The 25,787-nt window shown below is 33.3% G+C and overlaps 5 protein-coding genes across 8 annotated transcripts; 2 read left to right on the top strand and 3 right to left on the bottom strand.

The window, feature by feature from the left end:
- Positions 1 to 177: 177 nt before the first annotated feature.
- On the bottom strand, positions 178 to 6,385 carry Dor (vacuolar protein sorting-associated protein 18 dor). Of its 3 annotated transcripts, XM_070662183.1 has the most exons (19): positions 6,209 to 6,385; positions 5,921 to 6,019; positions 5,655 to 5,838; positions 5,182 to 5,516; positions 5,044 to 5,091; positions 4,502 to 4,691; positions 4,242 to 4,363; positions 3,914 to 4,129; positions 3,714 to 3,830; positions 3,542 to 3,654; positions 3,349 to 3,460; positions 3,058 to 3,240; positions 2,616 to 2,933; positions 2,349 to 2,484; positions 2,015 to 2,236; positions 1,735 to 1,886; positions 1,443 to 1,540; positions 996 to 1,325; positions 178 to 906 (listed from the first exon to the last, which is right to left on the bottom strand). In XM_070662183.1, the coding sequence occupies exons 2-19, from the start codon at positions 5,999 to 6,001 to the stop codon at positions 843 to 845; spliced, it is 3,021 nt and encodes a 1,006-aa protein (XP_070518284.1). In that variant the 5' UTR covers positions 6,002 to 6,019; positions 6,209 to 6,385; the 3' UTR covers positions 178 to 842. The 3 variants fall into 3 exon arrangements, with proteins under 3 accessions (XP_070518284.1, XP_070518285.1, XP_070518287.1); XM_070662184.1 differs by lacking the exon at positions 5,044 to 5,091; XM_070662186.1 differs by lacking the exon at positions 178 to 906 and having other exon boundaries at positions 1,191 to 1,325; positions 1,404 to 1,540.
- Positions 6,386 to 6,537: 152 nt separating this feature from the next.
- On the top strand, positions 6,538 to 19,480 carry Epg5 (ectopic P-granules autophagy protein 5). Of its 2 annotated transcripts, XM_070662174.1 has the most exons (31): positions 6,538 to 7,007; positions 7,174 to 7,419; positions 7,538 to 8,296; positions 8,512 to 8,928; positions 9,014 to 9,418; positions 9,602 to 9,824; positions 9,908 to 10,080; positions 10,231 to 10,371; positions 10,464 to 10,624; positions 10,837 to 10,966; positions 11,046 to 11,590; positions 11,743 to 11,920; positions 12,085 to 12,108; positions 12,381 to 12,608; positions 12,678 to 12,841; positions 12,915 to 13,100; positions 13,184 to 13,307; positions 13,383 to 13,901; positions 13,967 to 14,109; positions 14,254 to 14,431; positions 14,695 to 14,892; positions 14,961 to 15,092; positions 15,212 to 15,451; positions 15,582 to 15,765; positions 16,017 to 16,576; positions 16,726 to 16,895; positions 16,961 to 17,169; positions 17,270 to 17,515; positions 17,657 to 17,873; positions 17,951 to 18,160; positions 18,249 to 19,480. In XM_070662174.1, exons 1-31 carry the CDS (start codon positions 6,990 to 6,992, stop codon positions 18,598 to 18,600), a joined length of 7,680 nt encoding a protein of 2,559 aa, XP_070518275.1. In that variant the 5' UTR covers positions 6,538 to 6,989; the 3' UTR covers positions 18,601 to 19,480. The 2 variants fall into 2 exon arrangements, with proteins under 2 accessions (XP_070518275.1, XP_070518276.1); XM_070662175.1 differs by lacking the exon at positions 12,085 to 12,108.
- On the bottom strand, positions 19,229 to 20,368 carry Lipt2 (Lipoyl(octanoyl) transferase 2). The gene has a single exon (XM_070662212.1). The coding sequence runs from the start codon at positions 20,366 to 20,368 to the stop codon at positions 19,658 to 19,660; it is 711 nt and encodes a 236-aa protein (XP_070518313.1). The 3' UTR covers positions 19,229 to 19,657.
- On the bottom strand, positions 20,365 to 22,669 carry Wrnexo (WRN exonuclease). The gene is made up of 7 exons (XM_070662208.1): positions 22,535 to 22,669; positions 22,382 to 22,441; positions 21,898 to 22,025; positions 21,555 to 21,779; positions 20,856 to 21,000; positions 20,674 to 20,775; positions 20,365 to 20,505 (listed from the first exon to the last, which is right to left on the bottom strand). Exons 1-7 carry the CDS (start codon positions 22,580 to 22,582, stop codon positions 20,425 to 20,427), a joined length of 789 nt encoding a protein of 262 aa, XP_070518309.1. The 5' UTR covers positions 22,583 to 22,669; the 3' UTR covers positions 20,365 to 20,424.
- A 220-nt stretch (positions 22,670 to 22,889) lies between these two features.
- LOC139105877 (kelch domain-containing protein 4) lies at positions 22,890 to 25,764 on the top strand. Its single transcript, XM_070662200.1, has 7 exons — positions 22,890 to 23,029; positions 23,122 to 23,292; positions 23,413 to 23,648; positions 23,948 to 24,117; positions 24,402 to 24,955; positions 25,054 to 25,261; positions 25,597 to 25,764. Exons 1-7 carry the CDS (start codon positions 22,919 to 22,921, stop codon positions 25,740 to 25,742), a joined length of 1,596 nt encoding a protein of 531 aa, XP_070518301.1. The 5' UTR covers positions 22,890 to 22,918; the 3' UTR covers positions 25,743 to 25,764.
- Positions 25,765 to 25,787: the final 23 nt, after the last annotated feature.

Below are 25,787 nucleotides of genomic sequence, written 5' to 3'. Positions count from 1 at the left end.
ATTTAATAATTATTAAATTTTTATCAATAATATACATATATGTTAAAAGCGTCAGAGTTGATCAAGGTCTTAATGTTGTATTCAAATTTTATATATTTATTTTTGGTACGTGAATAAATTATTCGAGTTTGATAATAAGTCAATTAAAGCTATCGAATTAATTTTAACAATTAGGTCTGGATAATGAAAATTAAATTTATTCTATTATAAGGTAATAGAAAATCGATTTATATACATAAATACGATTTAAGTTATAAGCATATACAAATAGGATCTAAATTGTAATCCTAAATTAGGTCACAATAATTTTACTATTATGTGATCCAAAAATTTGAAGTTTAATATGTATAATATTGTACTTTTTTAATGCAATTATTTTAAGAAACTAGTTGTAATTCTAAAAAATTGATAAAACTTTAAAAAGCATTAATTTTGAAATAATTTATGATGAAGCTCGGATTATCATACGTATGTGTACACTGAAAGACAGACATGGCACTTGTTTTTGGCAACACGGCTAGTGTACGTGACCTTAGAGTGGTGTGCGTTAAGTCATACACAAAGCGCCGCAGCACGTACGTAGCGGAGCACAGGTCGTCGAGGAATGAGGAGAGACTGAGGAACGCGCTCCAGTGCCCCACTACTACTTCCCCCGTACTCGGTGACCGAGAGAGGGGATGATCGAGGGAGAAGTCACCTACGCCAGCCGCCGTCGCCGCAGCGAATGCCATACCTGCTTTTTAATGTACACATCTATATATGGGCAGCAATTAATTTTTTTATTTAAAAAAAAGAAAAGAGAATTAAGTGTGTTTTATCACATTTTCTGCTGGACAATCTCATCACGTCCATTCCTTCATCACACGTTCGTAATCTTCTTCCTCGATGAAAGGTTTATCTATCGATCTGCAAATAATTAAATTATTGATAATTTAAAAAAGTTTCAATTTAAATTTCTTTTTAATTTTGTAATTAAAACTATCTATTAAACTTACTCTATCATAAGGTCTCCGCAATAAAGACATTCTGAGGCAACTAAGTCGTCAATATCGGCCTTAATCTGGTCTCTCGTGGACAACGACACGGAGAACGTAGTTCGAACGAGGTGGAACGAAGTAGTTTCTTCGGGCCGATTTGAAATGGCCGTGAGTTGTTGCTGAAGATCTGCCAGTTTTGTTCTTTGATCCATAGATAGCATTGGCGTTAATGCCGCTACTAAACAGTCACTGTGAAATTTATGACCACAGGGAAATACGTAGAAGGGTCTTAGCAAAAGTTGCACCTCGCATGTATTACACGTGTCTCGTGCATGTACGAAAGTGCATCTAAAAAACATAATTTTTTAATTAAGAATAGAAATGAGTATTCTAACTTAAAAATGAAATTTTCATAACACAACATACGTAGGCGCAATTAAAAATATATAACAACATTATCAACACCTGGTTCTGAAAGCTTGTATGTCTTTTCGTATTAGCTCTGCTGCTTTCGTGGCTTCTTGCATCTCCTCCTTAAGATCTTGAATGTGTTGGTTATATTCCTGTTATATTTAAGAAAAAAAACTTTTAAAAAATGTTTTTAAATAAACATTGATATTTTTCGTAATTTTTTTAATGAAAAATATATAATTATAAAGAGATTATTAAATAGAGTTACAATAAATTTCGTAGATTTAAATTTTTCAATATAAAATTTAAATTTTTATTTTATAAATTCAAAAACAAATATAAATACCTGTAAGGAATTGCAAATAGCTTCTTTGAAATGATCGATCGTGACGAAATCAGAGAAAAAAGGTAAAATATCTTCTATCCTAACTAAATCACAGTGTTGCAAAAACTCCATTGCTTGTTGTATATCATCTTTCTCTCGCACGACATGCTCCGCTGCACATATATAAAAATGCATATTAAAAAAAATATATTCTAAATTCAAACTTAATTACAATAATTTTATATAAAGCATTTGTAATTGATAATAAGAAATGATTGATTTAAAAAATATGCTAAATTACCTATCTTTAACCACAGTTTCTTCCTTAATTCGTCATCGTGATCAGATGGCATAGCAGCAATCTGCTTAGCAAGATCTACGCTGATCGTGAGCGCGAGATCTACGGCTGTTGTCCAAAGACCAAGCAAAGCAGACAATTGAACGCAAGCTTCCGTTAAGCCTACCTCTTGACACAATCGCAACGCGTAATGTACATCGTAATGCACCATGCTAATATCTTGACCTAGCAATAATAGCAATAGTTAATTCCATTTTAAATAACAATTGTATTATCAATATACCACAATTCATAGCTAAAATTAAATTTTTACAATTAAAAGTAACGAGATATTCACCTTGAGAGCTTATATATTGCATCACTTCGTTCTGCTTATAACGTGCATACAAGGACAAAAGGAAGTTGTGAATTGCTTGTTCCTGCGAACCTTGCTTATATACGCAAAATTCCAAATATTTAATAATTTCTTTCGCCTGTTAAAAAAATAGGAGAAATTATTAAAAACATATTGAATGAAACTGCTCACGCGTAGTTATAAAAAATATATCTCTTGAATACCAATATTACCTTGTATAATATTATAATAATTTTTTTTTTTTCTTACGTGTTTCTCGTCACTATTGCATGAAACCAACGCTGGCAAAAGTTTTGACGGCTTCAGTGACGATCCTTGCGAGATCAACACAGCCACCGTGGGCCATGGCAATTCTTGTAACAGTATTCCAGCAAACTGATAGAAAAGGTCCTTATTGTTTTGACTGTTGAGTACCTTAAGTGCTTCCAAGTAATTATTTTTGTACAGATGTTGACGGATCACTTCCTCGTAATTACAATGCATTATTGTCAAACGTATCAGATTATCTTTGTCACCGTGACTAGCCATTAGGTCATATATCGTGCTTCGATTTCGCTTGATACATTCCTATATCGAAAGCTACAGTTAGCGATATTTTTTTAGAAAAATTTTTAATTTAAAATAAATTAATTTATTTTAATACTTCAAAAGAAAAGCAAATAAAAAAATACAATTTTTATTCTTGAAATACCTCGACTTTAGGAATGGTAAGAAAGCTGTCAAACTGCTTCTGCAATTCTATATACTTTGAATTGTGAAGGTAAGATGTGCTATTGCTGCGTAGAGCTCCCATTTGATTCATAAACAGTTCCGTCACCCAAATGACAATCATTGTTATCTGTGTTTTATCTTGCATTTTCAAACCGTCGAGTTTCTTGAAACAAAAAATCAAATTTTGTAATCAATAAAATCAATATAAAAAATGGTTAATTAATTTTCTATCGTAGTACATAATTAAATAATTTATATACTTGTCATTTACCTTGCGTAAAAATGTTTTTAAAGCTTCAATTTGCCATTCCTGCAAAAACTTTAACGAAACCTCTTCGAAAGACGAATGAGTATCAGCGTATATCAGCGCGCTTTTCTCGTATCTATAAAATCATATTGAAAATATTACAATAAAAATCAAACTAAAATCTTGAAAAAAAAAAATTGCGTTATGTATTACTCACTCTTTATTCTTGAAAAGCATTTCCGCTTGTTTTACGAGCACTTGATCGATATGCGCGGGGTTGTCTTTGCAATACTGTTTAGCCAACTCAAATTCACCCTTATCAACATATACCTAAGCAAAGAATCATTATTATTATCACATTATAATAATTACAGCCATATTCTCTTCACCTGCCAAACGTTCCTATCTTCCTTCGTCACTTTGTACTTGAAAACAGCTCGCTCGCTATAAGCCCAAATTGACCTCGTTGCCGGATCTTTGGTAATACCAATTAATTTACCGATTGCCTAAAACACATTAAATCACATTTATATAATATATGTATGTTAAATATCTCAGAAAATTTAACTATCGCATAAGTTTTACGTACATCATTGTAAATGTCTTCGAATATTAACTCTTGATTTAATAGTGATATACCCTTCACGTGATCCGGATATAACAGCAATGCGTGAAATTCTGTCAATACAAATGACAATGGCACTGAATTGATTTGCGAAGCGTTACTGCTCATGAGACTCGTTTCTGGGCATGTTAACATTCGTTGATTCACCAATACGTTATTCGTATCTGGTTTTGCATCCACCTAAAACCGATCATCATGAGCTCTTCATCTGGATTAATAAGAATCATATAAACCTTAAGAGAAATCATGCAACATTTCCATATGTAAAATAAACATAATATTAGATATATACCTGAGCATGCAAAATACCAGCTTCTGTTAGCCATCCAAACGATTTTGGCAGAACGCCTAGAGATGGATAGTAAAATTGCATCTTCGAATATGGCAAAGAATTTATCACTTCGTTAAAAGTTTCTGTAAAATAACGTATATATACATATCGGTCTTCGTGAAATTGTTATAAAAACTGTTCAGAGATTTGAATTAAACTATATATAATATCTGAGAATAAAAATAACAAATCACGGATTTTTTATTTTTTTTTTTTTTTACCTTGGGCGTTCAAATATCTATAAAATACTTGTTGCAAAAGAGGTTTCTCTTCGGGATTGCCAATGGCACCTATATACTGGTAAATGCGCATAAGGGTGGTTACGATGATCACGTATTTATCCGAATTAGGAATTTTGTGGAACTCTATGCCGGTGATTGGAGGCTTACTATTTTTTCCAATGTCGAAAACCTAAAACCACATTTATGCTATTATATATATTTTCCATTATTTTAGGTCAAATATTTAAATGATAACTGAATGATGATACCGAACATAAATAATTAGAAAATATTAATATTATTTCTTTAATTTTAACTACATAAGATTACTTTATTGGCTTTTAACTTATTTTTATCTTTCATAAAAATACAAACATTTTTAGCATTTATTTTTTTTTTATAGTAAAAAATAGTAATGGTAATAAAAAATATTTTCTAATTAATTGTTTTAAATGTTATGAAATCTAATATTAAAACTTAAATATTATAAAATTACGCGTATTTATGAAGATTATTATAAAAAAATACATATATAAACTTACCAACCCTCCCGCCTCTTTTGAACCATAAAGAGGCAGATAATTTGGAAGCTTGGTTAAAAATGAATAGCGTAATAATGAAAGGGTGTTACAAGCAGAATAATGAATTAATGAATTTACTAATGTATAAATAATTAATACCTGGCGCCAATATTGCTCCAAACTGGTATTAAAAATCTTGTCAGTCTCCAAGCCGATTTCCGTTTCAAAAATCAGACCCTTGGCGGTTCCCAGCAGAATAGGACCAGTGTTCGTTTCTGAAGTATTAGAAAAATTCCAACCGACAGCGGTAATATCGTGACCCTTAAACTTGCCTGCCTGTTTAAGTTTTGTTGTCTTTCTGTGCAAGTAGAATAATTCAGGCGGAGGACTGTCCCCCTGTTTCGGCATCAAAGTTATCAATAAGTGATATCCCAATGGATCCAGGAACAAACCCGACATTTTCATACTTAATGTATACTTGGATATGTCAATTTCTGTAAATAAAAAATCAATGTTATATTAATAGTTTATGAGAAAAAAAAAAACTTTCAAGTAAATAATTATATTAATATGACAAAATAAGATATAATTTATTATTATTATAGAATATTATTATATAATATTATACTTACCCTCAGTTTTATCTGGTTGTTTCATATCAATGCGTAGCAAGATGTTGTTAGCCATAGCTATTACAATTGTATTGCTGCTAACAACTAAGTAAAGAATTTTATCGGATGGCAAGAAATTGACTTTCTGCTTTGTAAATATTGGCCCGTCATCTTGCAGCTTCATTTGAATAAAACCAGCTGTGCTCTGTAAAACAATGTCGCGATTACATCTTACTGTTTATATATTTTATTAATTAATATTAATTAATATATAGCAGTAGACGTACGATATCGGGACGAATTGGCGGCGCCAGCACTTGTTTAGAACGCTGCGAAGCTTGTTCATACTGATCAAACATCGACGTCATCTTGGCCGCCGAATAAATCTGTGTGCGTTACATTAAAACCACATTATTTCAAATATTAAAAAGCTAAAAATAAGCAATGCACTTTTGTTAAATGTTTACACAGTAAAAAATTTGAATTTGCAATAACTTAAATCAGTAACAACACAATTATGATTGTGTAAATTCACTTATAAAAAACACACAAGAAAACGTTAGCATTTTACTCACCGTTTTTATTCCGGAGATAATTAATTCACTCACATAAAATCAATCGACAGTTTTGCGCCATCGCAACAAGTTTTCGAAAGATAGAGACAAATTTGATGCACGTGGGCATCGAGAGAAGATGCCAAATTTTTCGTGACAATCAGCTGATCGCCGATGACGCATATGCACAGCGGGCATAAACAATCTAAATATTCTCGATGCATTTCGGAATGCAACAATACGGCAAAGAAATGCGGACCACCCTGTACGATCGTGATTGGTTGAGCCCGTTGATCGAGTCAAGCTACAGCCAACCGTGTTCAATCACTTGGTAATTTTATACCGATGCGTTTCGAAACTTATCGAAAAGGTGTGTATTTCAATTTTTTTTTCTGCTCCTGAACGTGTCGTGCTCCGCATTTTTTTCGCGACACTGCGTGAAAATTAAAGACGTAGAGCTCGTCTTCGTTTCGATCGATTTGAGATCAGATTGATCAATGATAGTTAATACCCAGCTGAACTGTGCTGAACGAAAAGTAACAATCGGAAACCAAAATGAATCTCGCTACCTCATCAGCGAATGACTGAAATAATAACAATACCGAAGATAATTAGTGTGTTTGATAGCACTATCGTAACTTTCCTCGCTGCATCCAGTTGCCTTTGTCATGCCTCGAAATGTCGCAGACAGTTCTGTTAAAGTTTCTGCAAGGTTTTTTAATCCCGTTAAATAATAATCAGTGATCCAATTGATTGGCACCGATCAATAGATCCAATTATTTTGAGGAATTATTTATACATTATGGAGAAGCAGAAGCAGGTAAAAACATTTTACATTGCGTTATTCTCCGCGATACGTTAGTGTGTAATTTATTGACAGTAATTATTACTGTTATCAGTTTAGAGTTTATCGTTTCTTTGCTTAAACAATCAGTGTCTTGACAATAATATAATTTTTGAGAGTTATTGCATTTTTGTTTCTCTAGAAGAAGAAGCGAGATAGAACGCGTCATTCATTCTTGGAACATCAGATACCAGATGCTCCTACACTAGAAGAGTTTGAGTGCCTACTTGAGGAATCGCCCACAAATTATCCTAAAGGTAAATCTGTAGAAAATATAGAGAGTGAGCTACATTCAGCTGCCATTGATACTGAAGTTTATGAAAAAGAAGCTGCCGAGAGAGCAGCAAATGAGAAAAAATATAGTCAACAAGGAGAAATGACAAAGGAGGTACTTAAGTTATTTTTAATAAATTAAATAACTAAAAAATATTTATTTACATATGTAAAAAAATATTTTTTTAATAAAAGATAAAATTGTATAAAATATTAATATGTATATTTTTTAGATCTTGTTATTAGCTGAAGAGTCTCAAGATGAAGTTGACACCGTCCAACCATGCTTGACATCCGATACTACGTCAAACGAACAAATTAACCAGGTGGAAGTAGAGTTGCAAGTTTCTACAATTCAATTGATAGATGTATCGTCAGCTACTTCAGAGGAAACCAGTCAAACAGTACAGAAGCCCGAGAATTTAATCAAAGTAAAGACTCAGTGTCTAAACAAACTGTTTAAAGAGAAAGAAATTTTGGAAATTAAAAAAAATTCGGCGAATATGTTTAAGGATGCGAAACCATTCACAGAACAGCAACTGGCATCCTTGTATCACAATCAGGAATTGATGTTAGTAGATGCTTTTGTGACTGAATTTACAGATACACAATTAAGATGTGCACCTCTAAGACAACAACACAGGCTACACGAGTTGTTGATGAATTACCTAAGAGTACGAAATCACTTGATTACGAATTCATACGAATTAGAGCGTTTAAAGAAAAGCTGCCGCGAGACGCAAAAGCAGATTTGGTGCTTGGAAAAAACGTCGGAAACGGAAGCTGGCGAGTGCCAAGACGGTAATCCTGTCACTGCCACTCATGAGTATTCAGTCGCTCATTTCAACCAACAAGCTCTAGTAGCGCTCAACAGAACATTATCGGCAATCAAAGATACTCTACACGATAGCCAGGCATTGTACTGTTATGAAGCAGAATCGTTGCGTCTGCAGATTGAACATTACGTGCAAAGAGTAACTAGGAGTTTCAATGTGAGTTATCTTTTTATTAAAATAAAATCGTTGAAATATTAAATATTTAGAAATTTATTTATTTAAAATTAGGCATATTTGAAATTGAACTGGAATTACTTTAAAAAAAAAATTAAAAACTATACGACAAGTAACACTGAATTTAATAATCTTATAATTTTTAAATTTTGCATTTATTACATGGAAAATGTATTTTAATTTTTTTTTATTTTCAGGAGTTTGCTAATCTTTCACAAACTGCTCCAGCAAATCTTTTACCAGAGCAATCGCCATCCCAGACAGCTCCGCAATTAGTTGAGCTTAGAATGTGTGTAACTGTCTTATTTAACTTTCAACGTCGAATTCTTAAAGACGGCAAATTTGTCACAGACACCAGAGAATGGTTGTCAAAGCTGGTGGCGGTGCTCTTGAGAGTCGCTACATGGCAAGATCATTTGTTTCTATTAAACCATATACTACGATGTCCAGGCGGTGTGATGAACTGGGCTAAATCTTTCGTACAAGTGCCAGTGCCACTAAAAGTTTCTGGCTTAAGTTCCTCGCCATTTAATGATCCATATCTCGATCATATGATTGCCACTTTTGCAGTGATTCTGTTACCGATCAAAGATCGAGATAAGTTCTTAGAGCAGGTAAAATATAAAACTAAACGTTAATTATTTTTAGAAATCGATTTAAGATATTTTTAGTTATTATCTTCTAAATATTTTTATACAGGTGCAAGTATCCTTGCAAGACACTACAAGCAGCCCAGGAGATACAGTGTGGGTCATGCTAGATGAAGAAGGCGAAGAAGATGAAGACATCGCTAATGTCGGCGCTAATCTTTTTGAGAGCGATCTGATTTCTCTTCTTCATCAGATTCCATTAGAAAAATTGTTCGAGCAAGTGCTATTTATTCAGAGTCAAAATGACAAGTACGAACAGGAAAAGAAAGCCATAACGGACCATCATTTGCTACGTCTTTTTGCGTTCTACAGCGTACTTATTAAACTTCTAAAGCAAGGTTTAAAATCTTACGATTCTCCAAGATATAGACAATTAACGAAGAGACTCAGCGCGTTAATAAGAGATATTGTTCAGTATGCCAGTGATCAGTGGGAAGCTTTCGACAAGAGTCAAGTATGTAAAATTAAAATTTACGGATTTGCAGAATTATACAAATTAATATTAAATTTTCAAAGACATGTTTTGTAACAGTTTTGTTTCAATTTATAAACAGATTTAAATAATTATAGTTTTTTTTACAATTTTATAATTATATTGATCTTTTGTTGCTTTGAAAATAATGTCAATTTTATTCAGATAACCGACGACTCAATGCTGCTAAAGCTACAGACCGAATATGATTGTTTTTTCCTGAGAGCAATCCTTTGCATATTCTCGTCACGACGTCTAGGTGCCTGGCAATATCTCGCCGCGGTACCATACCATATTATATCGGCCCCTACTTTGTGGCACATCTTCTATATTCTACATACTGACTTTACATCTAGTGACATAACAACATCAAACTTGTCAACTTCAGGTAAACTATAATTAAAATAAAATAAAAATTTCTTTAAATTCCTTTTGTAAACATAAATTACTAACAACGATTTAATATTATAGACTGGGAAACGGAGCTGAATTGTCCTGAACTTCATAAACAATTCGAGGAAAAATTAGGTAACATGCCCGGTGACGAGTCCTATTTTTTGTTAACGACATTTGCTAATATGGCCATGGCAAGAGGCCGTAAAGATTATGACTTTGTGAGAACAACAACAATTGATTTATTTCAAGTATGTTAATAGAAATGCATCCTATGTATAAATAAGAAAATTTAAAATAATTTCCATTAAAACTTTTATAAATATTTTTAGTTTATTATAACTTTAAATTTATTTGTGAAATATTAACTGTTAAATTCAATTCAATAAATTAAATTACAGATTGGATTCTTAAGCGAGAAAACTCAAGAATCCTGTTCGAAAGACGCAAGATCGCTTTTATCGAATTTAACAAACAAATACCCTACTCTGTTATCTGACATCCTGCAGAAATTGCGAGACAATTTTGTATCAGTCGGAAAGGTATAATAATTTTCGTTTTATTTATTATTATGGTATTTGTTATATTAAATTTTATTGAATTATATTATACATCATTTTTTCTATGATTTTAGCTGAGTTTATATTTGTTCACGGAGTTAAAGATAGGTATGTGGATTCCGCAACAGGAAGACATGGCAATTCTATCGACCTGGTTGCATCAACACCCTTTAACTTCATCCGAAAGTCATCTAGCTCGACTGGTTCTTACACATTTAAATTGGGGCCTTGACGCGTGAGTAATTTTAATATTAAAAAAAATGTAAATTTCAAAAAATATCAAAGATATCATTATAATTTTAAGCTTATTAAAAATTTTCTTTATTTATTTTTTTTTCTCTACGTATATTTGATATTCTTATACAATTAAATGTCTTCTCTATTTTTAATTAATTATTTATTGATTCAAAATCAATAATGACCAATGTTTTTTTTTCTTTTTTATAGAAATGACAATCTTTATCTTTCGATTGACTTGCATCGACAAGTAGCACTGCTAATTGTCGAACTTACAATGAAATATGTGCCTGACACACCAATACAGACAGCTTCGTTATTAACTGAAAGCATGAAACAAGTGAGTTATTAGTTTAAAATAAAATATTATTGATATTTATTAATAAGAATCTTAATTTTTTTTTTTTTTTTGGTCTTAGGTTTCCTCAATAGTGAGACCTCAAAATAGTGAGCAAGCATTTAACCTCTGGGCATGGGAGATAATTAATAGATTGAGATTACATCAGTTAGATCGATCGGAATTTGTGTGTCAATATACTATCTCGAATCCGGCCGATGGTCTCTCTTGCGTGCCTAATATGGAGTCAGATTCCTTTTTAGAGATTCTAGTAAAAGGAGTACGCGAGAAGCAGCCGATTGCCAATTACGTTTCCGTGTTAATGACTTTGTGGGGTCACTCGGTACCATTGATTTGCGTCGAGGGCTTTAGCCAGTTGCAAACTTTACAATGTTATTATAAATACAAGCAAGTACTGATATGTCTTCATCATGTGATACCATTTTTTCTCGAGTGTCCAGACTCCTTATTGAAGAATGACAAGTTTGTCAGTTTAATCGTTCCACTCATTAACGCCGATCGTACCTATATGAAAATGGCAAAAAATCTAATTGTCTCGGATTTTCCCGGCCCGATTCTTAAACAGTTTTCAAACATGATTGAATCTCATTTGCATCATTATAAACGGTAAGCATAAATAAAACATACTTTAAAGTAATTAAAAAAAATTATACGAAAAATATGATAAAACATGTTATGATATTAAATATACAGAAATGTAAAGAATAATATTATAAATTAATTAAGTTAAAAATAATAATTTTTATATCGATAATTAGGTATTGCTTGAATAGTCCCGAACCTTTTGTGCATCTCTGGCTGAATATATTAATTCTCGTCCAAGACTGGAACAAAGACCATAATGTAATGTATTTAATGGATAACGTGATCCGGACAGCGTTCTTTCATTTAGAAGCCAAAGCGATGATGGAAAACATGTTCCAAAATCTGTTCTGTGTAAGTTTAAGTTTAACTGTGTTATAGTATTTTAAAAGTTAGCAAAAAAAAAATTTTATTTTTTAATAATTTACAAATTTTTGGCATTTAAAACATGGACAATTGTAATTTTTTATAATAATTACAGTTAGTTCTTGATTTTAACAAAATATTTGTTTTGTTAGCCTGCTATAGATGGAAGTAACGAGGTACGATATATAGAAGATAAATAATCTAACTTATTATTTTTTTAACTTATTTAATTAATCTGTTGTACATTTATACGAGTAGTTAAAAAAATGTATAATATTTATGTATTCCGTAAAATTGCAATTTTTTTAATTTTTATATTATTTAAAAAAAAAAACTTTGTTTTTATTTTGTTTGAGATATATGTGTGTGTGTTAAATAATATTTTTGTGTTTTTACTAACAAATTTCCGCTCTATGTATTCAATAAATGCAGTTGAATATATTTGTAGAGTATATCATCCACTCGAACACCGGGGTCATTTGGATCATTTTTAAGCTGGGCAACAGGATCTTCTAGTTCGACAAGTCTTCTTAGTGGAACTGTTCAGACAATATGGCTCGCTTATCAAATTCTCTCAACAGAACAACATGATAGGGAGCTTAAAACCGGACTATGGCGCGAAATCTTGCGAGAACTCTCCATGCAGTCTAAGATATCTTTAGATACTGCACTTAAGGTTTAAATTTTAGTGTATTATTAAGAATATTTTAAATATAAATTATACTAATTATAAAAATTATGTCAGAGGGCATGTGCAACAGTGAAAATAACTCCATTCGGAGTAAATAACCTGGCCATTTACCGATGGTCTCAACAAGCTCTTGATACACCCATAGATCATCCAATTTTGCCTCTCTTGTGGCAAAATTTCTTTAGTTTGTTTCTCGCACGAGCTCCTACCATTCCAGGGTAAATATTATAATCTTAATATTTTTTATATTGACTTAGTAATAATTTATTCTTTTACTTTTAATTACTACAGATCTATGGACAAAGGTGGAGTTGGGGAAAAATTTTTCGAAGGAATGATAAATTTGAGTTATTTGAAGAAATTAAAAAAACGATTGCATGAAACGACAGAGTATTTTCAAGTGAAAGGAGAAAAAGATACAGACAATGGAAGACCGATTACCGATGAAAGACGCGTATTTTATTTTAGTATTGCAAAGTAAATAAACGTACATTAAAAAAAAAAGAAAAAAAAAACAGATTAAAAAAAAAATAGATTTTATGAAAAAATATTTATTTCAGATTTTATAAGACATTGAGTCTTTGGCTAGAAGAACCTCGTCTTCAAGAACCGGGACTTTTTCTCCCAGTCCTGCCACCGCAATATATGCCGCAGAGACTACTTTCGTTAATGCAAGGAGATCGAGTAAGTTAATAATGTTAAATTATGTACCGGGTAATTATATAATTTTAAATAATAATGTAAATTTAAAACTTTCAGACCTTGTGGTTAGAATACGTTGACTACTGGGTAGTGCAGCAGAGCCAACTCAAAGCTATTTGCGAATGGGAGCTTGCGACGTTCCGTGATCACGAAAATCAGTATCAAAAGTTTTCTCAGTCTTCAGGTGTCACAGAATCGATCGAACCTCTATGCAGAATCTTTCGCAGACTAAATTCCTACGAAAGGCCGGTTTCACCGCCACCCTTAAGTCGAAATCAGCCGGTGCTGGGATGCGTATCCAGAGAGAGTCTCTACAACTCCACTGCCACTGTCGATCTAGTCAAACCACATCTCAAAGTTATCCTTGATTATGCACAGACTTATAGTTTCATGGTATCTGAGCACACTGCAGTGGATTGCAGCTTTCTCGAATTAGTTCCGACTCTTTACCGAATTTATGAGAACCATGTTACCTTGCACGCTCTTTGTGACCCTGCACCAACTAATCAAAGACGCACTAGAGTGGGCACACCTCCGACGGTGCATTGTGCAGGCCCAGCAATTATTGAGATCACAGTAAGAATATTAATTATTAAAAGCTTAATAAATATATAGACTTTTTTTACATGCCATCTTTATAGGTCAACGAAGCACACGTTAGCGAAGGCGTGGATCATATGATAACTCAGAACCGGGCTGAGTATGAAAATCTTTTAGTAAAAGCTAGTCAACCACCCCCCAGCAAAGTCACTCTGGGTTGCGTTTTCATTGATCATTTGATCGCGTAAGTTTAGCAGATAAATTTATTGTAATCTTAGAACGTTTGCGCGCTATGCATAATCTCAATACATAAAACTTCTTGTTCTATTCATTAATGAATAGCAAAACAACTTACATAATTATCTTTTTTATTTTTTTGTTTTTTTAGGATGCTAGAACATGAATTAACTATCAGTCGTACTAACGAAAATACTGCTGTATTGCGCAAAGTGCAAGAAAGCGGAGTCAAGTTGTTCTATCATCTAATAGAATTCTATACAGAAGAAGCAGCTCTATGTCCTCCTACGAAGCAGCTAATTACTACGTGCTTGGAAAAGTTAGGCCAGGTATTTCATTACTCGATATTTTTTACTCGGATCGTATTGAGTCGGAAAATTAACGAAAATGTTAACTGTGCCGCAAGTGGCAAAAAAAGACGAATCTCGTACCGCAAGTGGCTAAGAAAATTTCCACTTGCGGACTAACTATTTTTTTAACTACAGTAAAGAACGAATCTAATTTTATAAAACAACTCGATGTAAAATGGTTTTTTTTTAACGATTTTAGCAAATAATTTCTAAAAAATTAAGAATTTTTGTTATGTTTTTAGTTGTTCATCAGTGGTGAGGAAGCTCAAGGTCCGCAATTACTTAATACTATAATTCAAAGACCTAATCTCGGAGGTTTGCTGGGACCACATTTTACTCCAGTTGCTGGAGGAGCCTTTACATTTTTACAAATGTATCAAACCGTCGTGGACTTGTCCACTGGATCCAACGTTGACTTGTGTTTCGTGTTGCTCTCGAAAGTAAATAAAATTAAACTAAATTATCGTCTTTAATTACTACTATGAGATTATTACTGTCTCTGTTGCAGTTTGACGTCGGCAGCTGGCTAAACTATCGCCGTCCGCGATTGAGTGAAAGATCCACTTTTATAGAGTTAGTTTCCAAAGCATTGTGCAACATAGGTCTGAATCCCGAAGAGGAAAAACTAATGCTGCATGAGGTTAGTTCTTTTTAATTTTATATAGCATAGATTTGTTAATTTAAATTTAATTAGACTAAAAATGTATTTATATTTATTTTTATAAAGAAATTAAAATTAAAATTATGATATTAACGCAGGTGTTTCGAAATCATCTACGACTGATTCTTCTGCATGAATTTCCTGAGCATTATGGTGAGGTGTTAAGTGCAGTACTGAGAGGATCCGAAAGCCAAAATTTGTCTCTGGATGTATGGCGTGATTTGTTAGGAGCCCTAAGCGGCAAACCAAAAAATATTGCACCGTCTCAAAATCCTTCGAAAGTTAGGGACGAAATCAGACATTATGCTACGGAACAAAGATTGCTGTCCCGCCAAGAGGTTTAATTTCACAATTTATGTTTTTAGAAATAATTATGCGTATATAAAAAAACGTTTTATTTTGTTTTACGTATAATAATAAAACAAAACTTATTGTCCATGTTATTATAATATTTTTGTTTGATTTTAGATGCACGATACTGCTGTGCTTCTTAGCCGACATTTTATGAAAGAGAGATTGCAATATGGATTATATGGACTCTATCCGAAATATAGAAGCTATAACGAGCCATTAACTATATTTTTGGGTATGGTCGGTCATGCTCTAGTCGTATTAACCCTGCAGGCCGATCGAGGGTCGCTTGCCGATCAATGTAAGTTAATATTTTTTAAAAATCTTGAAATTTGAAATACTAGATATTACAAAGCGCGTGTTATTAATTATTTATTCTCTTAAAAAAAGTTATTTCACATTGAATAATTTTCTGTAACAAACTGCAAATTTTTATATCTTAAGTAGTACTTTAAGAGCACTTCTCGTTTCTTTAAATATAATTATCGTTTTTATTTAATTGTAATTTTGAATTAAAAATTATTTATTCGATTGTTAATGTAATTTTTCCAGTGTGCGAGAAAATCTGGCCGGTATTGAGTGAGATGTATGCACCATGGATCACTCCATACTGGACGAGAAACCTGCGGGAGCCAACAGCCGCATGGATTCAACAGTTAACGGACGATAGATCTGTATTGCTACCATGGATCATTACTGATGGTCCTTACGCTAATCGTACAATGACGATGTTTACCGAGTGCATTCGTTTCATCATCGACACCATGCCGGCATCTAGCAAAATTCTCAGCTTTGTATGGCAATTTTATGTGGCCAACTATGCTCATGCATCTGTTAAGGACCATGTACTAAACGTTGTGCATGGTAATTTGTTATCTCTACCCTGGGAACGCTTCTGTCCTTCCACCAATGACGTCGAGTTAATGATCAGGGTCATTGATCAGTATCTACCGGATTGTCACTTATTTCTCGGAAGCATCTTTACCTGGATTGTTTGGTCTGCTTGGATCAACGAGTTAACTACGCAACAAATGTTCCCGGTTGTTTCTAGGATGCACGTTTGTCTGTTAAATTTGCTGGTGAAGCTATCTAACGAACCAAACGTTAGACAGGTGAGAGAGAGAGAGAGAGAGAGAAAAGAAATTTTTTTATTCAGTAAAAAACATCAAATTTAACATAGTAGAAGAATCAAATTTTCAAGATTATAACAGTATTTGTTAAAAGAGAAATAAAACTTTAATTAATGAAATTAATATTTTAGAACGACAAGGCAGTGCAATTAGTAATCGAAGCCGAAAGCTTTTCTTGGCATTTAATTGACGCCGCAGCGTACGATCAAGTAATTAATTGGCATGTGATGAGTTGCGATCCTAGAGTCGTCCTTTGCCTGGGTAAAGATCAAATTCATCCTATTGATGCAGCCGTCAACAAGTGAGTAATTTATAATTGCAACGTAAAAATAATAATATTACGTATAAAAATAATTTAATTTTTAGCTTGCTAAAGATAGCAGCAGCCTATGATCCCACAATTAAACACTTTCATCCTACTACTTTAAAAAAGAGACAAATGTATGTGCGTTCCTCGATGAAATTACTTATAAATTGCACCACGAGGTACAAATCTCTTCTGTCAACCAACAGCAAAGCGTTTTCTAACACGTTGTCGCGAATGCTGGACGAAATGGAAATTGTTATCACCAGCAGTTAGTATTTCATTTTTTAAATTAATTTTTTTTCTCAAATTACTGTTGTAATTTTTATTTATTTATTAATTTTATTATTATTATTTTTTTTTCTTTTTAGCTGTCTCTGAGTCGCAACAGGTTGCCGAGGCTGGTTTGCTAATCACCGAACTTTTACATTCGATTAACCAGAGTGGAGCTTTGGCTGATCACTTACGCAGTAGTTGGACGACATGGTTGTTAGAACGAACTGCTAGTAGTCCGGTACTAATGGGAGTTTTAAGAGTGATCGGAATGACAGTTGCTTCTTCGTCTACTTTAGGACATCTCATGGAGGCTGCCTTGGAAGCTTATTTTAAATATAACCGTAAGCAACTGATAATTATTTTTTCATAATGCTTTTATATATGGTTTCCCGTAGTAAATGAACGCTTTTTCGGGAGTAGGTAGAAATGCGGCGAAACGAGCGAAAACACGCAGGCTATAACTGATTACATTACTTTTTCAGTAACGGAAGATATTCGTCCTACATGGGCGTCAGTTTTGATGGTTTTACAGTCTGTAGTACCGCGTCAACCACCGTTAGAATCCGTGTTGGTATCAGAGGGAAGATTATTGGCTCTTTACTCGGTGTTATTAAAGAGACTTCCATCCTGCAGAGACATCCGAGAGGAGGGCATGCTTTTGATTAATTTAGTAGATTGGATTAGTGCCATTAAAACTACGTGAGTGATTTTAAATTGTACACAGAACAAAAATCCGAAAATTTACATTAATAACATAATGAATTTCGTTTATTTAGAGATATCGTAGAAGAGAAATTGCCTTTACTGTGGGCAAAAGCATGCGAGCTGGCTTACAGACAGTGTCAGTATAGCGAAAATACAGTGATCGCTGCCAGAGCCTTAAAAGGATTATCACGAGCATTGCTAATAGTAGCAGACGATGCGGGACAAGGATGGGGTATCCTGGGAGCTATTGGAATAAAGAAAGGATCTCGGCTCACCGTACGGTAAGTTACGACGATATAATTGTCAAAAAATTAATTTATATTTTCTTTATATTGTGACCAACCAATATTGTAATTGTCCCATTTTCAGGTGCAAATTCTTGAGTCGTGCTATAGCTGTCTACTGCCTGGCACAATTGCCAGAATCCAAGTCCGATCAGCAATTAGTGAGATATACTCCACACTCGCCCGGTGTGGCACCTTCGAGATCGACCGATCCGGATACGATGGAGATTCGTCCTAGCGCAGAGGCTGTGAAAGCAATGCAGAATCTGGAAGGGCTCTTGATGAACAAACCGTACGCAGAACTGCGAGGAGATGTGGAAAGAGCCGTTAGACTCATCAGAGACTCTGCCAACTCTCTTCACAATGCTGTAGAAATAATTGGCGCACTTACTACGGAGCTCTATAATCAAAGATACCTGCATGTGCTAACAGAGTGATATTAGTTTTATTTAGATTTAACGACTCTAATAAATGCCTCAAATTATTTTGAAACGTAATATGTATGATCCTCTAAAGTTCTCGATTGTAAATCGTGTTTTGAATTGTTATATTACGTTTTTCAAGATGTTTAAGCGTTTTTTACTTCGTCGTTATTGATTTTACTGTTTCAAGATAAAAAAAAACTTTTTTTTAATTAATACTAAGTTTTTAAAGTATTTTTTAAACCTTGAGTTTTTAAAGAAATTCTGTAATTGATTTGAACACAAATTGAATGCTCATTACTATGCGTATAAATTTTATTTATTTAAATTTAATATTTTACTAATAAGGCGTTTAAGTTGAATGCTGAAGAGTGAGATTGCATTGTGATTTATAATCGAATCCTGATCTCTGAAGGACGTACGATCTTAATGTAATTTCAATATTAAATTCAATTTGGTTATAAACTTAGGATATGTCTATTTTGTTTTATAGTATAAATTTTTTTAGATCTGTATCGATCTAGTCATTAGGTTTTTTAATTCAAGATATAAAGTTTAATATGCATTCAATTTAAGCGATCACAGTCATGTAGATAGCTATGTCGATAATGTATAATAATTACAATTATATTTAGGAACACAGTTGTTGTTTATATTTGACGTAAAGTTTATTGTCCACTTGATTCATATTATCAATGCTTGGTACCTGTATATAAATTCTGTATTAAACTAATGAAATTTTGGATTTATATTTACATATCACATTAAAATTCTGGCAAGATAATTAATTTATAAATGCAATTATCATAATTGTATTGTTAACATCGCACGAATCATTCAAAAGTAATGATTGTCACAAGCAACGTTGATGAATAAAACTTAATTATCAAATTAATTCTTCATATTGTAAAATTACTAAAGTCCAAATTAATACAGAGTTATTGTTTTTATACAAGATGATTATTATAAAAGATTTTAAACATTATATAATTATTAAATCTTCATAATTTACAAATCTTGTTTAAAAGTTTCACAAAAATTTATAAATCTTTATTCTTTAAAATGTAAATTATCACACTTTTAAAGTACGATGTGCATCTCGTAGTAACTGTGAAACTTCGCCGAGCGGATACTCGATCAACTCGCACTCGAACTGATCACTGAAAGCATTCATAAAAATCGGCAGTACGTCAGCGACCGGAACGTCCGTGTTTAATTCTTTAGAGATACTAGTCACACCCTTGCCCTCGATACCGCATGGCACAATATGATCGAACCATTTTAAATTGATATTGCAGTTAAGTGCAAGCCCGTGAGTAGTGATATAGCGACTCCCGTGAATGCCTAAGGCACAAATTTTCCGATCCCCAACCCATACCCCAGTGTCCGGCGAGGTTTCAGCCTTAATACCAAATTCAGCGCATACACGAATCACCATACGCTCCACCTCATGCACATACCACCTAATGCTGGTATGAAATTGCTTCAAATTTAACACCGGATAAGCCACGAGTTGACCGGGTCCATGAAAAGTAATCAGTCCACCGCGATTGGTTCGCCAAAACTCTGCACCGAGATTCCTTAATCTTTTCTCATCTTCCTCCGTGTATCCCTTGCTTCGTATCCCTACCGTGTACACTGGCTCATGTTCCAAAAGTATTAACGTATTTGCCGCTTCACTCAAACGCTTATGATGGTGATCTGCTAAAGTCTTTTGTAATTGTAAACCAACTCCGTATGGCAAGCGACCAGCCAGCAAGATTTTTACTACTCGCGAATGCATCTTGACATTTAATTATATTAAACTGAATCTTGTAAAACCGAAAAGCGGAATCTTTGTTAAATTATAAGTTCCTCACTGTTCTCCTTCTCTATAATAACGGCCTTCTCCTGAATTGTTACGTAAAGCAGAAGAGATACCTGTGTACAAAGAAATATTATTTTTATAGTAATATCTTTCTTTAGCATTTGAGGTTTTTTTTTAAATAAATCTTAATATTCAACAAGTTTTTTTCATTAAATTAAATATAGCTTTCAATACTTTACAATCTTATTAATATTAATGTATTTTCAGTCGGTTATACATACATAAGCATCCGTAGCTGCGTATTTTTTCTGGGCGTCACTGAGGGGTTGTATGTGCCACTTACTCATTCGCACTTCGGGATCTTTGCTGATTTTCTTCTTCAACTAATTGTATGAAAAATTTGTTTTGATTTTAATTTAATTTGCCGATATATTATACCGTAATATAAAATAAAAAATAATACCAAATAAGCAGTTAATTTTTCTAAACTCCAACGACAGGATCGCTTCAAGACTCGATTAGCGTATGTCCCACAATCCAAACAATTATTTTGTACTACTTTCTGAGCAGGAAATTCTTTGAAATCCCTCCCGAGTTTCCACACGTCGCTGCAAAATATCAAATACACGATTATTAATTACATATATATATATATATTTTTTTTTTTTTTTTTTGTTAAAGTACATTGAAAGAGATATGGCATTTGCTGCGGCGACGGCGTATAATACATGTGCCACGGAACGCCGGCCGCCAAGGAGATCGAGAGAACGCGTCTTACTACTTTTCTTCCCCGTCCCCGTAAAATCACAGATAACATAACATATTTAAATAAAAAAAAATATATATGTTAGCGAGTTTCGACATTACAGTACATGTAGAACTCATTGGTTCTTGATAAACTGAGTTAAATGTGATAACGCTGAAGTCTTTGTTTACAATATAATCGCATGCAAAACTTCAATGGAAAATTAATGCGTTTCAATGTCATTTTAAAAAATATGGAAATTTTCCTTTATTTGTGTCTAAATTATTTTAGTTTTTTTAATATATTAAAAAAACTGTTTGAGATGGTTTCACACACGAATTTAAACACGATCTTTAAAAATAATGTACCACATTTTTTACACAAAATTATATACAACAAAAAAACAAGATTACTTACTTTTTAACATTGACGCCGACGAGCCTAACTTTTGGATGACAGAGAAGTTCAACAAATGATGCTGGGAGCTTCTTTAGCGAATAGATGTACAAAAGGTAACACACATTGTCCTCCAAGCAAATCTGCGCTAACGCGGTTTTTCCACTGCCAGTTTGAAAGCTAAATGGCCACTCAAGATCGAAACCTATTGGTATAATTTCCTTTTCACTGTGCTTAACTTTTTGTCTAAAACAAAATTAAAAATGTACTTGAAAAATTTTGATTCTTTTGTAAAAATCTTCATTATAACTTTGTAGATTACACTATTCCTTTCTGAAAAATATTATGCGTTTTTCATGCTCACATAAGATCGTCACAGATCTGGGCACAATTAAAGAAGTCATTGGTATATTGAATGCGTCCTTTAAATACAATCGGAGGCAAAGTGTTAATGTCAGGCTCTTTTGTCACTTTTAATTGCTCCAGTTTCTTCTGCAGAAAAATCAATTACCATTTTTTATTATTTTATACTTAAAATTATAATATATACTATTAAATAGAATTAAAAATTTTTTTAATTAAGAATTTTTGCAAATGTCAAGTTTTTTCTTGTTACATAAGCACCCACACATTTTCTTAGCTCTCAAGGAAAGAGTTAGCTGACCCCTATTCTACGAAGAAAGAAATCTCCAACGTTAGGCTGTTTCTAGCTGACACGTTCGCCTCAAGTTTAACTTTTAAAATAAAAAACGCTTTCTCTCCACTACTTTGTATTCACGTGAAATTGTGCGTCTTATTGCATCAACCGCAGCATTGTATCGCCGATCTGATACGATCGTCGTACACACCTTCAAATTTTGCGGCAGGTTTCGCGGAGAGCGACGTAATTCCACGGGATCCTCGGACACCTGCAACAAATCATAGATCGTAGTTAGAATAATTCAGGATCCTAAAACACGACAAACAAGAGACACGTTGACCAGCCGCAGTGAATACTTAACCTCTTGTCTACTAAACTGAGCGGCGCGTCCTGCGCGTTTCGACATCATTGTAACGATAGAGAGAAGGCAGACGGGCTCGTCGATTCTGTGAAACTGACTCGTCAAAGAATTACGAACGAATCTGCTCCAAAACTGGCCGCGAATGCCTTTGTCTTGTCAGTCGGAATCTCGATGTCGTCAAAATGTGTTACAAATGGTTACGAACTCAAGCGCTCGCATGCCGGTTTCCCGCCAATGTTTTACCTGGCGAATAGCTGATACTTTGAACACAGGTCTTATTCATATGATTTATATCTCGTCTTAGGTCGTTCAGAGTAAAAGCATTGGAAGTTTAGAAGCAGTGGCTGGGTTGTACCCCTAGTATAATGTAATTTACAAGAGACAATGGGAAAGAAAAAGAATAAGAACAAAGTAAGCGGTCAAGTAAAGACTGCATTAAAGACCGAAAAAAAGCTTAACGTCAAGCAGAAGAAGGAACTGGCGGCGCTCGGCGAGGTTAGGTTTTCTCTTTTGTCTTGCACAGAAAAAAAAACTTATTAATCATACTTAAAATTGTTTACTAACGTGCTTTACGCTTGTTTATACAGAATGACATAGAGAAAGTTGTTGCTGAAATTGAAAGGGAAGAGGCTCGCAGGCAATGCATTAAAGAAATGATCGTAAATGCGCCGTCTAGACGAGTCAATTTTACTTTGACAGCGCATCCTTTCGAAAATAAACTTATAATGCTTGGGGGCGAGTTTCACGATGGTCGACAGGTAAATATTACACTATTTAATACGTTTTTTCAAAGTTTTTTTATTAATTTAGTAAGATTTAAAAACATTGAAAGAATAAACCAAAAGAAATTAATTGCATTGTCTTAATTAATTCTTTAGACAATTGTATATGGTGATATGTTCATTTACAATATAAATAAGCAAGAATGGATATTGATGAAGGCACCAGGAGCACCACCACCACGATGTGGTCATCAAGCTGTAGCTACAGCAACTAATGGCGGTGAATTGTGGATATTTGGTGGAGAATTTACTAGTCCAAGTGAGTCACAATTCTATCACTATCGTGATTTGTGGGTTTTTCGATTTGCTGACAAGAAATGGGAAAAAATCACGTAAGTATTAATATACATATTTAATTATTGATTACAATATATGTATGTGTTTGTACAGGCGAATAGCATCATCTCACACACTTGCAGCTTTCTTATTGTTCTTATACTAGAAATTTTAATCTTTTTTTCAATAACTGTTAAAAATTATTTTATAAAATAATATAGAATTTTTTTATTTGTCTCTAAAAACCCTACCTATCTCTAAAAGCTTAATTATATGCAATAGGACACTCTGTATATTCATATATTGTGTGTGTGTGTGTATGTGTTTATGTATATAATATTCTTTATAACTCTAGAGCTTCAAATGGCCCTTCAGCTAGAAGTGGACACAGAATGGTGCATGTAAAAAAACAGCTGTTAGTATTTGGTGGATTTCACGACAACTTGAAAAATAGTTATAAATATTTTAATGACATTCATATTTTTGATTTGGAGACCTACACGTGGCAAAAAATTGAAACCATTGGTAAGAGAATAAATAAAATAATTGTAATTATATTTGAAACTTGTAAAAGGTGCATTCGGGGAGACGCTACTAATTAATGCTACAGACGCAAACGCTATCGACACACTATCTCAAAAAGAATAGCATTGATAGTGAGGAATGATGACGTCGCACACTATCATTAATAACGTCACGGTTGCGTTTGGTAGCGCTAAATTGCATAGTCTCCCTGAACGCATCCTATGTCAATTGCATATTATATATTTAAAAATATGGAATATTTGTTTCTTGTTTTTTTTCGGAAGGTGTTGCACCTACTCCTCGATCAGGCTGTATATTTTTACCAACTCCAGACAGCAAAGTTGTTCTATATGGCGGTTATAGCAAGGAGAAAATAAAAAAGGACTTAGACCGGGGTTGTATTCACGATGATATGTTTCTTTTACAAGCGGACAAAAACGATGCAACTAAATACAAATGGGTGAGCGTGAAGCAAACTGGGACTCATATCAGCTCAAGATGTGGCGTTTCTGCCGCATTAGTTCTGCCTACTGGTAATCAAGCTCTCGTCTTTGGTGGAGTTTACGATAACGTTGACGATGAGGAAGAAGATATATGTGGAACATTTTATAATGATCTGTTTATGTTGGATTTGCAAAAATTACACTGGCGCGTTGTAACATTAACCGAAAAAAAAGAAACTACTTTTGTTGAGGGAACCGAAAAACGGCTAAGAAGAAGAAAAAAAGAAGAAAGTAGTGAGGAAGTAGATCAAAATAATGATTCAAACGAAGAAATAGAAAATCTTTCGAATTCCATAAAACCTACAGTTATTATAGATGACGATGGAATATTTACGGTACGAATTCTAATTTTCATTACTAGTAGTTGTTTGAAATACCTTGGATACATGTAATTGTGTATATGTGTGTATGATAAGTAAACGTGTGTACACAGGTAACGATAGATTCGATGGCATCAACTACATCTTCCTCGTCGCAACTTCAACCCGTCTCGACATCCTCGACAAGTAATAAAAAGATTTTTTTTCCATCGTCACGAATAAATGCTGGAATGGCAGTAAAAAATAATATTTTATATCTATACGGCGGTATGATGGAAGATGGAAATCGACAATATACTTTTTCTGATTTCTACACCTTAGGTATACTCTTATTTATATATTTATTAAATAATATATATACATCTTATATATTTATTAAATAATAAGATGTTCCATTCTATATTATCAAACTCGTAGGTGTAGATAGGTCTTTTAGAGACGAGCAGAAAAATTCTGTATTATTTTGTAAAATTTTTAACTCATTGAAAAAAAATTAAAATGTTTTGCGTAAGAGCGACTTTTCTACTTGTCTTTAAAAGACTTATCTGCTCCTAAGAGTTTTAATAATTATTATATTAATATCCTCTTTTAATAGCATCAATTTTTTTTAAATTGTATCTATATAATTGTTATATAATTTCATGTATTTAATGCAGATTGTCGAAAACTAGATGAATGGAAAGTTTTAATAGCGGATGATTTGTCATTGCAAACTTGGTTCGATTCTTCGGAAAGTTCAGAAGAGAATGAATGTGACGATGATAGTGAGCAGGAACAGAATGATGATAATGATACTGACTAAATAAAAAGTGATAAAAAAATAACTTGTATTAGTATTTTTTTTCTT

This window comes from Cardiocondyla obscurior, linkage group LG10 (genome assembly GCF_019399895.1).
Source record: "Cardiocondyla obscurior isolate alpha-2009 linkage group LG10, Cobs3.1, whole genome shotgun sequence".
NCBI classification, from domain to species: domain Eukaryota; kingdom Metazoa; phylum Arthropoda; class Insecta; order Hymenoptera; family Formicidae; genus Cardiocondyla; species Cardiocondyla obscurior.
The sequence above is the reverse complement of the archived record's forward strand: the minus strand, read 5'-3'. Positions and strand labels throughout refer to the sequence as shown.

Excerpts from the sequence above, each read along its gene's own strand:
- Dor (XM_070662183.1), bottom strand. The coding sequence starts at position 6,001 with ATGACGTCGATGTTTGATCAGTATGAACAAGCTTCGCAGCGTTCTAAA. Across the intron at positions 3,655-3,713 it reads AAGATAGGAACGTTTGGCAG|GTATATGTTGATAAGGGTGA; the intron begins GTGAAGAGAATA and ends TTCTTTGCTTAG. Across the intron at positions 2,934-3,057 it reads TTACCATTCCTAAAGTCGAG|GAATGTATCAAGCGAAATCG; the intron begins GTATTTCAAGAA and ends CTTTCGATATAG.
- Epg5 (XM_070662174.1), top strand. Across the intron at positions 11,591-11,742 it reads CATTTGCATCATTATAAACG|GTATTGCTTGAATAGTCCCG; the intron begins GTAAGCATAAAT and ends ATCGATAATTAG. Across the intron at positions 14,893-14,960 it reads GTTTCGTGTTGCTCTCGAAA|TTTGACGTCGGCAGCTGGCT; the intron begins GTAAATAAAATT and ends TCTCTGTTGCAG.
- Lipt2 (XM_070662212.1), bottom strand. The coding sequence starts at position 20,368 with ATGCATTCGCGAGTAGTAAAAATCTTGCTGGCTGGTCGCTTGCCATAC.
- Wrnexo (XM_070662208.1), bottom strand. The coding sequence starts at position 22,582 with ATGATGTCGAAACGCGCAGGACGCGCCGCTCAGTTTAGTAGACAAGAG. Across the intron at positions 22,026-22,381 it reads ACCTGCCGCAAAATTTGAAG|AAGAAACTGGAGCAATTAAA; the intron begins GTGTGTACGACG and ends ATTTTTCTGCAG. Across the intron at positions 20,506-20,673 it reads ACGCAGCTACGGATGCTTAT|GTATCTCTTCTGCTTTACGT; the intron begins GTATGTATAACC and ends CTTTGTACACAG.
- LOC139105877 (XM_070662200.1), top strand. The coding sequence starts at position 22,919 with ATGGGAAAGAAAAAGAATAAGAACAAAGTAAGCGGTCAAGTAAAGACT. Across the intron at positions 23,649-23,947 it reads AAGAAATGGGAAAAAATCAC|AGCTTCAAATGGCCCTTCAG; the intron begins GTAAGTATTAAT and ends TTATAACTCTAG. Across the intron at positions 24,118-24,401 it reads GCAAAAAATTGAAACCATTG|GTGTTGCACCTACTCCTCGA; the intron begins GTAAGAGAATAA and ends TTTTTTCGGAAG.